This window comes from Juglans microcarpa x Juglans regia, chromosome 2S, assembly GCF_004785595.1.
Source record: "Juglans microcarpa x Juglans regia isolate MS1-56 chromosome 2S, Jm3101_v1.0, whole genome shotgun sequence".
Taxonomy (NCBI): Eukaryota; Viridiplantae; Streptophyta; class Magnoliopsida; order Fagales; family Juglandaceae; genus Juglans; species Juglans microcarpa x Juglans regia.
Window position 1 is genome coordinate 32,288,900 of NC_054597.1, and position 15,552 is coordinate 32,304,451.

General features: G+C 34.9%; 1 protein-coding gene across 2 annotated transcripts; it reads right to left on the reverse strand.

The window, feature by feature from the left end:
* Positions 1–13,716: 13,716 nt before the first annotated feature.
* Positions 13,717–15,222, reverse strand: LOC121251413 (histone H2A variant 1-like). 2 transcript variants are annotated; one of them, XM_041150666.1, is made up of 3 exons: positions 15,068–15,222; positions 14,444–14,558; positions 13,717–14,301 (listed from the first exon to the last, which is right to left on the reverse strand). In XM_041150666.1, the coding sequence occupies exons 2-3, from the start codon at positions 14,549–14,551 to the stop codon at positions 14,005–14,007; spliced, it is 405 nt and encodes a 134-aa protein (XP_041006600.1). In that variant the 5' UTR covers positions 14,552–14,558; positions 15,068–15,222; the 3' UTR covers positions 13,717–14,004. The 2 variants fall into 2 exon arrangements, with proteins under 2 accessions (XP_041006600.1, XP_041006601.1); XM_041150667.1 differs by lacking the exon at positions 15,068–15,222 and adding an exon at positions 14,894–14,933.
* Positions 15,223–15,552: the final 330 nt, after the last annotated feature.

Below are 15,552 nucleotides of genomic sequence, written 5' to 3' on the forward strand. Positions count from 1 at the left end.
CGGACGTTAATTAATGTGTCCATATATATATATATATATATATATATATATATATATATGTATGTTAAAGAAAATTATGCGGATACAATAATCTAAAAAATAAATGCGATTTTGAGGCGTATAGAACACTATCTTTAAGGTGATAATTGCCCCAACTCGAAAGAATTTGCTACTAGGTTACAAGCAATTCACCTCCAGGATACAACAAAGTCACCAATTGCATATAGCAATTATGAAGTTTTTCCTTCAACGTTTCTCTACAAAATTGCGGAAGTGACTGAAGATATGGAAGAATGGAATGAATAAAATTCGTGGGTCTCATCCCTTATTTATAGAGAATGAAGTGACACCATGTGAAATATCACAACTATTAACTTGTGACTTTTCAACTGACAGTTACTGGTTAAGTTTATGATGTTTCACTTAAAGACCAAAGGGTATGTGCCTAGCCTAGTGGTCAACAGGCGCCTCCCTTGAGAAGGGAGGACATTGGTTTGAGTCTCTAGAAACACCCAAGTGTTATGACTCTTTGGCCCACGTGCAAAGATTCGCTGGCCCAAGCATTGTGTTTGTCCAAGTCCAACACTTCACAAAATTATAAATCAAATTGTACTTGTGGAGTTTCGAACTTCTACCCTTTCATTTGAAATAACACACCATTAATACTAAACCAATGCATCTCTTCGAGATAATGGTTCACGTAAATAAATAATAACTCATATTCAATAAACTCACATATTTAATATCACAATCTATAATAAATATAACAATTTCCTACTTAGATTGCGATATTAAATTTTCAGTCAAATACTGATATCCTCATGCATACAAAAGGTATCTCTCGACTTAAACCTTCAATTAATGTAAGTATTTCAAATTCTTAACAAAGTCAATGGTGGCCTAGGCTTAAACCAAGACTCTATATGCTAAGAACGGAAATATGACAGACACGATTCTATCCAATTTTAGCGAAATAACTCACCAATTATTTGCACTAATCCACATGCTCCATCGTGGCATTCATGAACATTTACAAAAGTAAACCTTAAACTCTTGCTAGAAGTTGTCCCTACCTCTTATGTTCATATAGGTAAAGTTCATTTCTATGTCTTTGTTACTTCAGACACTTATACAGCTATTGAACTTCATTAAGAGTATACTACTCATCCTACATTTAGCGTAACAGCCAGCACTGACCATCCTGGAAAGGTTTCTCATATTTAATTAAATTTCAGTACTATTCCAACCACATAACTGTAACTTGTTATTACCCATTAAACCTTAGACTATTTATTAATAGTGTAAAGTTGGGTTCCTATTACAGGTGACTTTTAAAAGAAAGGTTTCAAACTCATTCCACTAGATGTACTATTCACCATATCTCTCGAGAGTCCCTTTGTGAAAGGATCCGCCAAGTTTTTACTTAACTGCACATATATAATAGTGATAATACCATCACTTATTAATTGTTTGACATATTCATGTCTCAAACTAATATGTCTAGATTTTCCATTATAGACCTTACTATAAGCCCTAGACATAGTAGTTTCACTATCATAGTACAAAGAAATGGCTGACATCGGTTGTGGCCACAACTTTATGTCAAATAACAAATTCCTCAGTCATTTAGCCTCTTTGCCTGCTGCAGCTAAGGCTACAAATTCAGATTCTATTGTAGAATGTGAAATATATGTCTGTTTCTTATAATCCCATGAAACAGCTCCATTACCAAGGGTGAAAACCCAACCAGACGTAACCTTATTATCACTTGCACTAGTAATCCAACTAGTATCACAATATCCTTCTAGTACAGCAAGAAAATTGGTATAATATAGTCCTAACGAATTAGTTCTTTTAAGGTACCCAAGGACTCTACCAATTACTTTCCAATGCTTCGTACTAGGATTACCTGTATATCTAGAAAGTTTACATACTGCAAAGGAAATATCTGGCCTAGTGCAATACATTGCATACATTAAACTGCCAATTGCACTAGCATATTCCAACTAAGCAACCGCTCTCCCAGCATTCTCAGTTAATTTAAATGAATAGTGATATGGGGTATTTGCTTCTTTAATTCCTAAGTGTTGAAATTTAAAAAGCATTTTCTCAACATAATGAGATTGACATAAAGCATAACCCCCACTATGTTTCTTTACTTTGACACCTAAAATAATGTCAACTTCATTAAGATCCTTCATTTTCAACTTTGAAGATAAATACTTCTTAGTTTCAGATATTCCTTCCATATTTGTTCCAAATATAAGCAAGTCATCCACATAAAGACATATTATAACACTATAACAATCCTTGAATTTAGAATAAATACACTTATCAGCATTATTATGCCTAAATCCATGAGATAAAATTACCGAATCAAATTTCTCGTGCCATTATTTTGGTGCTTGCTTTAATCCATACAATGACTTAATTAATTTGTAAACTTTTTTTTCTTGCCCATGCATGACAAATCCCCCAGGTTGTTCCATATACACCTTTTCATCCAATTCATCATTTAGGAAATCAGTTTTAATATCTATTTGGTGTACATATAAGTTATATATTGAAGCCAGTGTCATAAGCACTCTAATGGATGTAAATCTAGCCACTGGGGCATACATATCAAAATAGTCTATGCCTTCTTTTTGTTTAAAATCTTTGACTACCAATCTGCCCTTAAAAGTTTGAAGAGATCCATCTGTATTGTATTTTCTCCTAAATACCCATTTATGACCAATAGGTTTTGATCTAGGAGGTAAGTCTACTAAAACCCAAGTATTGTTTGACAATATTGAGTTCATTTAATTATTTATCGTCTCTTTCCAAAATGCAACATCTCTAGAAGTCATAGTTTCTTTAAATGTTTTTAGATATTCTTCTATATTTAATAGAATGAGTATCTTATTTAAAACATCATCTCTATTTCCTTCAAAAAGGAAAACAATAACCTGAGATGATACAAAATCTTGATCCAAACTTTTTTCTTTTCTAACTCTTTGACTTCTCCTCAGTCCAATCAATGTGTCAGGAATTATATAATTCATTTTCCGACTCAAGTTAGATTCTAGTGTTTGAGTAGGATCTAATACTGCTTTAGAGTCATTATAGAATTTATCTTCAATAAATTCTACGTCCTTTGATTCTACTATAACGTTAGAATCCAAATCTAAAAGTCTAAATACTTTTGAATTCTCAGCATATCTTACAAAAATACTCTTGATTGCTCATAGATCTAATTTTGTTATTTTTGGGTCTGGAACTCTATAAAAGGCTAAACAGCCCCATACTCTTAGGTATTCTAGATTTGGTTTCCTACCTTTCCACAATTCATATGGTGAAATTTTGAATTTCACAAAAGATATTCTATTATGCAAATAACATGCTGTGAACAATGCTTCTCCCCACAAATTAAAAGACAAGTTTGCATTTAAAATCATAGTATTTACCATATCAACTAGTGGCCTATTTTTTCTTTCTGTTAAACCGTTTTGTTGTGGGGTATAGGGTACACTAGTTTGATGTATTATGGCATTCTCCTCACAATACAAAGAAAATTCAGTAGGAAGATATTCACCGCCTCTGTCACTGTGAAGAATATTAATTTTCTTTTTCTTTTGATTTTCAACAACAGACTTATAAGATTTAAACATATTGAAGGCTTCATCTTTACTTTTCATTAAACATACATATGTATATATTGAGAAATCATCCATAAAAGTAATAAAATATCTATTGTCTCCTCTAGTTAAAATACCATTTAATTCACAAATATCAGAATGCACAAGTTCTAATAATTGTGTATTTCTGTCTATTTTAGAAAAATGTTTCTTTGTCATTTTTGCTTGAATGTAAATTTCACATTTAATATCATTTCTATGATTATATGGAATTAAACTATGTTTAGACATAAACTTTAAATATTTAAAATTAAAATGTGCTAAACGATTATGCCACAAAGTAGAAGACTCAACAATATAAGCAGAATCAAAACTTATTTTATTAATACTTAGTTTATACATTCCATCACAAGAGTACCATTTTCCAACAAACATTCCCCCTTGGAAAGAATTACATTATCAGACTCGATTACGGTCTTGACATACTTCTTACAAAGCAAATTTGCCGATACAAGATTTTTCTTTATTTCTAGGATATGAAGAACATTAACAAGAATAAGTTTCTTCCCGTAAGTGAACTGAATTTCCATAGTTCCTTTTCCCACAACTTTTGCAGAGTTGTGATTTCTCATTAGTATTACATGTCCATCTGCTGCATCTTCATAATTTTTGAATTGAGATCTCTGATTGCAAACATGAATGGTAGCACCTAAATCATACCACCAATCAGAAGACTCTGTTGTTGTAGCTATATTTAACTTTGTAATTATACTAATGTGCATTTCAGAGATCATGACCACAAGTTTCGAAATCTCATTTTCGATTAGATTTGCACTATTGGGATTGCCATTTTATTTCTTGTATTTCTTCTTGTACCTGCATTCACGTAGTTTATTCACCAAAACTTGCAATTCATGGACTTGATCCATTAAAGAAGTATTATCCGTACCTTGCTTTTCGGTTTTATATTTTAATTCTAATGCATCACAAATCTCTTTTGCTGACTTGATTGATGTAAACAAGTCGTAGAGATGATCGGAAAGTGTATTTAGAATGTGTCATCTACATACCACTTTCGCGCTTCTTGTGTTCTGCCTTGATTTGATCATTACCGTCAAATTTGGGTTCTGGAAGTACTGGCAAGTTCGAATCCAAAACATATGTAATCTTCAATGTAGTAAGAATGAACATCAACTTGTTTTTCCAGCGATTAAAATTCGTTCCATCAAACCTATCTAGTTTAACAAAGTCTTGATTCATCATCTTGAAAGTCTTCATATCAAATTCTGATCCCATTGCGATTATCACCTTAAAATTGTTGAAGAAAATTGTGCGAATACAGTAATCTAAAAAATAAATACGACTTTAAGGCGGTAGAACACTATTTTTAAGGTGATAATTGCCCCCACTCGAAAGAGTTTTATTGGATTACAAGCAATTCACCTCTACGATACAACAAAGTTACCAACTGTAGATAGCAATTCTGAAGTTTTTCCTTCAGAGTTTCTCTACAAAATTGTGTAAATGACTGAAGATATGGGAGAATGGAATGAATAAAATTCGTGGATCTCATCCCCTATTTATAGAGAATGAAGTGACACAATGTGAAATATCACAACTATTAACTTGTGACTTTTCAACTGGCAATTACTGGTTTAAAGGTTATGATGTTTCACTTAAATACCAAAGGGTATGTGTCTAGCCTAGTGGTCAACAGGTGCCTCCCTTGAGAAGGGAGGGCATTGGTTCGAGTCTCCAGAAACACCCAAGTATTGTGACTCTTTGGCCCACGTGCAAGGCTTGGCTGGCCCAAGCATTGTGTCTGTCCAAGTCCAACACTTCACGAAATTATAAATCAAATTGCACTTGTGGAGTTTCGAACACACCATTACCACTAAACCAATGCATCTCTTTGAGATAATGGTTCACGCAAATAAATAATAACTCATATTCAATAAACTCACATATTCAATAAACCCATATTCAAATAAATAATAACTCATATTCAATAACTCACATATTTAATATCACAATTAATAATAAATATAACAATATATATATATATGTTCTGCATGAATTGACATGTAATTTAAAATTTTAAAATACAGTATAGTGTTTTTATTTCTATTTGCAAAACTTTCATTTCACAAAAAATATATATTTTTAGAGTGAATAAAAATGAATATATTTGTAAATTATTCAGACCAATTATTTTGAATTGAAGAAATAGCTACCTGGCTTGATCATGTCATGTAGTATACATGATATTTAAGATATCTAGTCACGTTTCTACCAGTCAATATTAAATAATAAATATATAGACCATTACAAATATGGGTACTTTAGAATATTAAAAATAGGGGAGCAAAAGCAGGTGACGTGAGCCAACTAAAATGATACAGTTTTACATGATCGTCTTCTGGATCAGAGGAATAATCTATATATTATTATGTATATAATTATATAAAATTTCTTGATATCTTATTGAGTTATCTTCTTATTTATTATTATTTTCCATTTTATTTTATTGATATACACCAGAATTAATTTACAATATGCTAGAAAGACAATTCATTTTTGTTGTGCTTTTATTATCACAAATTTAAATATATTCATACTCGTAACAATTGACTCCAAATTAAAAGAGATATCTCTTCAAATTAGATTGCGTTTAGATGTTAAATTGAATTGAATTGAGTTGAATTAAGATGATAAAATATTATTAGATTACTTTTTAATATTATTATTATTTTAAGATTTGAAAAAATTGAATTATTTATTATATTTTATATTAAAATTTAAAAAAATTATAATGATGAATTAAAATGAATTTAATAACCAAATGAAGCCTTAGGTCGCCTTTCGTTTTTTAAAATATATTAATATGGTAGCCATGTGATGAGCCACTGTCAAGATAGGCCATGCATGCTAGTTATTTTTCCGAAAAATTGAATAGTGGATATATAATATATTATTTTTATTAGAAATAAGATTAATGTTGTCGTTTTAATTTTGATGCCCAAATCTAATTCAAATGCCAACTCGAATAGAAACTTTGAATTATGTGTTTAATAAGTTTAGGATGTCGAATTTTTAATGAATTCTTCTCTGTACGGGCAAGTTCGTGCACGACACTACTGTGCACAAACCTGACGTGGTAGAACGCGTCAGCACTTGTTAATTTAAAAAAAAAAAAAGGAAAAAACACGAAGAAGAGAAGATGATCCTATGAGAAACCCGTATCCGCCTTGTCTTCGGTGATTTCAGTGTACAACAAATCCAATCGTCCAGTTTTAAGGTTCCTTCGTCCAATCATAAAACTTCATTACTTTTATTGTTTAGGAGCATCAAGAAGACAAGGTTCCTTCTTGATGGGGAAGAAGCCGGATAGCATGTCAGTTGCTGATTGGACTCTGTTGGATCGACAGGTCCTGTGGGTTATTCGTCTAACCCTGTCGAGATCCGTTGCACACAACGTCATCAAGGAGAAGACGACTGCGGATCTCATAGCGGCTTTATCAGGTATGTATGAAAAGCCGTCAGCAAATAATAAGGTACATCTGATGAATAAGTTATTTAACTTAAAGATGTCGGATGGTACGTCTGTTGCACAACATCTGAATGATTTCAATACTATCACAAATCAATTGTCGTCTGTTGAAATTGAATTTGATGATGAGATACGTGCACTGGTACTATTGGCATCACTGCCAAACAGTTGGGAAGCCATGAGGATGGTTGTTAGCAATTCTGCTGGTAAGTCAAAGTTGAAATATGATGACATCCGTGATTTGATTTTGGCTGAGGAGGTGCGTAGGAGAGATTCAGGCGAGACCTCAGGTTCGAGTTCAGCTCTGAATGTCGACTCTCGGGGGAGAGCACAAGACAGGAACTCAAACAGAGGTAGATCAAAATCAAAGAATAAGGGCAAGAGCAAGTCAAGAACTGGTCAGCAGGCAATTTGTTGGAATTGTGGCAAAGCTGGCCACATAAAGAAGAATTGCAGAAATCCCAAGAAGACAGATAATGATAGTGCTAATGTGGTAACTGAAGAATTACAGGATGCACTATTGCTTGCAGTTCATAGTCTAGTTGATGATTGGATACTTGATTCAGGGGCATCCTTCCATACATCTTCCCATCGGGAGATAATGCAAAACTATGTTGCAGGTGACTTTGGAAATGTGTATTTGGCTGATGGAGAAGCTTTGAACGTAATTGGAATGGGAGACATCGACATTGTACTCCCTAACAAGAACAAATGGACCTTGCAAAAGGTCAGACACATTCCTGAGTTAAAGAAGAACCTCATCTCTGTCGGGCAACTTGATGATTGTGGTCACTCAGTGGTGTTCTCAGATAGCACCTGGAAGGTCACTAAAGGGGCATTGGTACTGGCTCGGGGTAAGAAAACTGGTACACTCTATATGACTACTGGTTTGAATAACACTATTGCCACTACCGTTGCAGAGAGCACAGCAGACTTGTGGCATTGCAGGCTTGGCCGTATGAGTCAGAAGGGCATGAAAGAACTTCTGTCTAGAGGCAAGCTACCAGAACTGAAGTCAGTTGATCTCAGTATGTGTGAGAGTTGTATCATGGGGAAACAGAAGAAGGTCAGTTTCTTGAGAAGTGGTAGAACACTGAAGTCAGAGAGACTGGATCTTGTGCACACTGATGTGTGGGGACCTTCCCCAGTGGCATTCCTTGGAGGTTCTCCCTACTATATTACATTTATTGATGATCACAGCAGGAAGGTATGTGTCTATTTTTTGAAACATAAATCTGATGTATTTAATGTGTTTAAAAATTGGAAAGCCATGGTTGAGACTGAAACAGATTTGAAGTTGAAATGCTTGAGGTCTGATAATGGTGGTGAGTATATTGATGGTGGGTTCAAGGAGTACTGTGCAACTCAGGGTATCAGAATGGAGAAGACCATTCCTGAGACACCACAGCAAAATGGAGTTGCTGAACGTATGAACAGAACCATAAATGAGCGTGCTAGAAGCATGAGGCTGCACGCTGGGCTACCACCTACTTTCTGGGCAGATGCAGTTAGCACTACAGTATACTTGATAAACAGAGGGCCATCAGTTCCTTTGGATTGCGGATTGCCTGAGGAGACTTGGAGCGGGAAAGAGGTCAAATTTTCTCATCTTAAAATATTTGGTTGTCTTTCTTATGTTCTTATTGATTCTGATGCTCGTAATAAGCTTGAGGCCAAGTCAAGGAAATGTTATTTCATTGGCTATGGAGATGAGGCATTTGGCTATCGTTTCTGGAATGATCAGGGTCGGAAGATTATAAGAAGCAGAAATGTGATCTTCAATGAGAAGATTGTGTATAAAGACAAGTCTAGTACAGTTGCTGAAGCAGCTCCTCAAGAGTTTGAGTTTGTGAGTTTGGATGATCTACCAGAGGTCACAGTGCAGCGCAGAGATGTGAGTGACGGGGAGAGTGGGTCCAGCACACCCATTCCCATTATTCCGCAGTCAGATCCAGAGCCGTCCACTCCAATAGTTGCAGTTCGCAAGTCAGGTAAGACTATTCGTCCTCCACAGCATTTTTCACCTTCTTTGAATTACATTTTGTTGACAGATGGTGGAGAACCACAGAGTTACCAAGAAACCTTGCAAGATGAAAATTCTAGCAAGTGGGAGTTGGCCATGAAGGATGAGATGGATTCCTTGTTAGGGAATCAGACATGGGAGTTGACAAAACTTCCATCAGGGAAGAAGGCATTGCACAACAAGTGGGTGTACCAGGTGAAAACTGAGCATGATGGTAGTAAGAGGTACAAGGCCAGACTTGTTGTAAAAGGCTTTCAACAGAAACAGGACATTGACTATTCTGAGATTTTTTCTCCTGTGGTAAAAATCACAACCATCAGGCTAGTTTTGGCTATGGTTGCTGCTGAAGATCTATTTCTTGAGCAGTTAGATGTGAAGACAGCTTTTCTTCATGGAGATCTTGAAGAAGACATCTACATGCACCAACCTGAGGGGTTTGTGGTACAGGGAAAGGAAGGTTCAGTTTGCAAATTAAAGAAAAGCTTGTATGGCCTGAAACAAGCTCCCAGACAGTGGTACAAGAAATTTGATGGTTTCATGTGTAGTGCAGGGTACAGCAGATGTCAGGCAGATCATTGTTGCTATGTCAGACAGTTTGACAATTCTTACATTATTTTGCTGCTATATGTGGATGACATGCTCATTGCAGGGGCTAGTATTGATGAGATCAACAGTCTGAAGAAGCAGATGTCAGAGCATTTTGCAATGAAGGATTTGGGAGCTGCAAAGCAAATCCTTGGCATGAGAATTGTTAGAGACAGAGTCAGAGGCACTTTGAGACTCTCACAGGCTGAGTATGTGAAAAAGGTACTCAACCGGTTTAGTATGGACAAGGCCAAGTCAGTTGGAACACCCTTAGGAAGTCATTTCAGACTCAGAAAGGATCAGGCACCAAAGTCAGAAGAGGAACAAGACTATATGAGTAAGGTTCCTTATGCCTTAGCTATTGGGTCACTTATGTATGCTATGGTTTGCACTAGACCAGATATTGCCCATGCAGTGGGAGTTATGAGTAGATACATGAGTAATCCTGGAAAACAACATTGGGAAGCAGTGAAGTGGATTTTGAGGTACTTAAAAGGCTCCTCAGAAACATGCTTGTGTTTCTCAGGAGAGGGCTTAGAGGTGCAAGGCTATGTTGATGCTGATTTAGCTGGAGACATTGATAGTAGAAAAAGTACCACAGGGTTTGTTTACACTCTGGGTGGTACTGCAGTTTCATGGGGTTCTAATCTACAGAAGACGGTTTCTTTGTCTACTACAGAAGCTGAATATATTGCAGTTTCAGAAGCTGCAAAAGAGATGGTTTGGATACAGGGCTTCTTGGAGGAATTGGGTAAAAAGAATCAGAATAGCACTCTCTACAGTGACAGTCAGAGTGCCATATTCCTTGCCAAGAACCCAGCATTTCATTCCAGGACTAAACACATTCAGATCAGGTATCACTTTATACGATCATTGTTGGATGATGGACAGTTGCTACTTGAGAAAATTTGTGGAAGTAAGAACCCTGCCGATATGTTGACAAAGGGTGTTACACTTGAGAAACTGAAGTTGTGCGCAACTTCAGTTGGTCTTCTAGCATGAAGACAGGAGCTGTGAGTTGCAGAGGTGGAGGATATCATGTTTGAGGCAGGGGCGACAATGTGAGTGTACCAGTCTCCAAGTGGAAGAATTGTTAAGTATTTGGAGTCTGGCTCACGCCGCTCGAGCGAAGCGTCTAGCCGCTCGAGCGAATACAAGTCAGAGAGCTTCGCTCAAAGAGAGCTCGACAGACTGCTCGAGCAAAAGCAAGTCAGAGAGGTTCGCTCGATGACCGCTCGACTCACGGCTCGAGCGGAGGGAAGTAAGAGAGCTACGCTTAAGGAGCCGCTCGACTCACGGCTCGAGCGATTGCGGGAAACAGGTTCGCTCGACGCGGGCTCGACACGCCGCTCGAGCGAACATCATTAATTCTGCTGTTTTAGGGTTTCCGCCGTACAATATATATATTGAGTTGTTGTTTGACTTGTACTGTATGACAATGAATAGTAGCCGTTCTACACCATTGTATTGTGATTCCTCAAGAAATAAAAATCCTTTGCAGCTCCCGTGGACGTAGGTAATTTGCCGAACCACGTAAATACTGTATCGTATGTGATTGCTTGTTTTTCTCGTGTCTATATTCCCTTTATTGTCATCGTTTTTCACAACAAATGTTGCTATATACTCACTCTTATTTTTGCCTAAAGAACTAGTAGCTCTGTGTTCTTGGTATTCTGCAAAAACATTAGGTTCTCATGTTGTTTTTTTTTTTTTTTTTTTTAATGAAGATTGAGATACCAATGATCCTGCAAGATATGCAAGATTGCAATACCCATGAAAAACTTGTAATTTTTTGTTACGCACTTGTGGTTTGATCTTTTGGGCAAATGAAGTCCTATGATTTGATTTCATGAAATTTGGTCTTTTTCTGGGTATTTAAGGAAGTCTTTTTCCAGGCAAATGAAGTCCTATGGAGAAGGAGATCGAAACGCACCGCATCGTACAAGCTTCTCTTATGACACTGTACAACATTTCATTTGATCTTCTTCTCTCCCGCCCATATTGATACGCTCTGTTTCATTAATGCCAGCCTGGGGTTCATCTGCAAAATGGATTGCACGTAAGCTTTTTGGTTTTTAGTATCTTTGGATCATGGATACTTCAAAACCATTTTCATCCTAAATTTTATCATCATTAGTCATATATATTCATCTATACATGTGTCCCCGTACGTATACACTTGTTATAGGAAAGAAAGACACATACATTTGTATATAACGAGCAAAACGTTTTTCAAGAGTAAAATAAGAAATGGCATATTGTCATATAGATAAGTTATATGGAAGGGAGGACAATGGCTGAGAACATTAAAAACAAAAGGAATACTGACAATACATATGTACAATGAGCAAAACGTTTTTCAAGAGTAAATAAAATTTCTCAATCACTTAATAATTTTTAATTTATTTTTCTTTTCAATTATTAAAAGAGAATAAGTTCATGTTCAAAATATCAAAGTCTTAAGAAGTCTTAAGTTATGTTAGGTTGTTGAACTAAATTCAACTCATTTCAATTTATCTCAAACCAATCATTGATTGAATCTACTACTTTTTCAACTTTTCATAAAAAAGTTAAATTCATCAAAAATTAAATTTATCTTAATGAGACCTGCAAAATACTGTTATTCACAATTAAACTCTATTCATCTCAATATCCAAAGGTAACCTTAGACATCATTAAATTTTGTGCTTATTCTAATATGAGTAGTGTTACATGTACTTATAAAACTTATTTTCTTTGTTTTTTTTTTAAATTTTAAATTTTATGATTTTCTACATATCAATAACTGACATATAAATAAGTAAATTTTTGTAAATTTTTCTTAAGTATATTTAACATTTTCTTTCTAATATAGCTCCATGGCAAATAATACAAAATGTGAGATAGTTATAAATATTTATTGAATATTTAAGGATATTCAAAAAGTTCAAGCAGATAGTTACAAAGGGTAGTGATCAACTTATTACCTCATTTACTACTCATAATTCATTTCAATTTTTTTTTTATTATTATTTTTAAGTATTTTTTTAACATCCTTAATCATTAAAAAAAATTAAAAAATATATATAACTTTACTAATAATCATTTCCTTAACTATTAAGTAAAATAAAAAATTAAAAAAATTAAATATAAAATAAATAGTAAATAAGTAGTAAGAGAGTAATAACCCTATCATTTTTCAATTACAAATTTTGACAATTTTGATCATGATTAACCACGTCAATCCCAAATTATATTTAAACTAATCATTAAAAACTAAAAATAACAATATAGCAGATTAACTCACGAAGTGGACAATCAACTATCAAGAGGGTATACTAAGTCATACGAGTTATAGGTCTCATTTGATTATACAAATAAGATGATGTAAAAAATCTGTAAATAGTAATAAAATAATTTGTAAATAATATTGAAATAATTTAAATTCAAATATTTTATGAAGCTTTGAGGAAAAAAAATTTTTTTTGAATAAAAATATTATTAAAATATAAATTTTTAATGTTATTTAAAAAAAATAAATTATTTTTTGTATTTTATCTAAAAGTTTGAAAAATTTATAATAATTAGATAAAAAAGTTAACAATTTAAAATTAAAAGGACCATAATCTTTCCAGCAAAAGCAAACAAACAAAAAATTGCTATAACTATAAAGAAATTCTACAAAAATAAATTTTTTAATTGATATAACTTCATATGATATATTAGATTTACTTTACAATAAAATGAGTTTTACAATTTAACTTATCATATCAAGTTATGTCAACTTATAAATTTACTTTGTAAAATCCGTTAATGATTAAAACATTTTTTCAGCAAAAAATATCATGCAAAAAGGATAAACAAGACTGAACACAATCCATGCAAGTACAATACACCAATGAGCAATTCTCACCCATACAATACAACAATGGGTGAGAATTAAGCAGCAGAAAACATATCTGAACATCAAATAATCATTCCTATTAGATGCAAAAACCACATTTCAGAACATCATAGTTGAACCACGATCAAATACCATTCAACAAACAGCACTCATGCCTTAAACACAGGTACAAAACAGAAATAAAAGATTAGCCCATATATCCTATCCTAGCTAGCTAGCTGATCTGAACATACTTCTACATTAAAATTGAAAAGTCTACACTGCCAAATACCGAAATGACTCGCAAACCAAACACATTAGCCTACAGTTAACATCTTTTGTTTTACTGAATTTGCTACAAAAGAGCCTAATCTTTAGAGGTTTTATTGATGAGGGACTTGTGAATGTGGGGGATAACGCCACCTCCAGCAATGGTTCCTTTGATCAGCGTGTCGAGCTCCTCGTCTCCTCTGATAGCCAGTTGCAAATGCCTGGGCGTGATTCTCTTCACCTTCAAATCTTTGCTTGCATTCCCAGCAAGCTCGAGCACCTCTGCAGTCAGGTACTCCAGTATTGAAGCCAAGTAAACAGCAGCAGTGGCCCCAACACGGCCATTCGCAGAGATCCTTGTTTTTAGGTGCCGATGAATGCGACCCACAGGGAACTATGAACGCATAATCCCAACGCAAAAACGGAACATATACCATAAAAAAGTCAGAGTCACGAATATCCCAGTACTAATTCATTTTATTCACGTTACGAGATTCTCTTATGAAAAATTACGTGCAGAAAAGAAGAAAGTTTACCTGAATTCCGGCACGGGAAGACTTGGAAACGGGTCTTTTCTTGTCCTTGTCCTTGTTGGCCGCGGTGGTCTTGGCCGCCAAGAGGCCCTTCCCTCCTTTCCCCGCCATTTCTTACCTATTATTTCAATTCATTTTCCAAATTAACAAGCAATGATTACAAAAAAAATCCCCATGAATATAATAACAAGAACATCAGTATACGAGCAAAATATAATCAAAATTCTCAAATTTTATGAACCAAAACAAAGAGATTAAACAAGCTTAGCAGCATAAATGGATGGAAAATTACAGCCAGGAAGAAAAATATAGATAAGACGGAGTAAAAGAAGACATAGATCTGGTTGGGCTTGTATTATACCAGATCTGGGCCATTCAACCCAACGAAACAAAGTCAAAAACTTCAAAAAAAAAAAAAAACGGATATATTAAGAAATTGAGGGAAGTTTTTACACAAAGTGACCGAACTGAATTCTGGGAAAGCCTCGACCATGAAATTGAAAGCAAAAGTAAAAAAATAAAATAAAATAATAGCTAGTATCTAACACCAGAAACTTTGCTCACAAAAGCCCGCAGACAAAAAATAAAAGGTCCAAAACCAAAAATCGAAAAGCGGAAGAGAGAGACCTGAGAGAGTGTTGGAGAGGGAAGAGGGCCGGAGAGCAACTGGGAGAAATTTTTTGAGTTTGCGTTTGGGTTTGAACTTTTGAATGAGGTGAGTGAGAGTGCGGAGGCGCGGTTTCGTTTGGGTGGGAAACCAAAACCCGCCCTCGTTCTCGGAGTTCAAAATTTCCCCCCCAGGCCCACGCTATAATTTCCTCTTGTCGTTGCTCTTTCTGAAACTACCTAATTAATTAATTAATGCCAACTGTCGTAACTCCATTCGTGGACATGGTCCTGGACAAGTCTCTCTCTACACACCACTCACCAGGGCCTGGGTTGGGCTCCCTCACAGGCGGACAGACTTCCACAAATTGGATCCTTTCTAAAACACACGGTGAAAATAAAAACCGCTGAGGCGGTAATTTGTGATGAATAGATACATTGAAATTTCTAACTCTGGTTTTTAATAAGTAGTGTTTCTCTTTTAATAAAGCATGTGCATACCTTAT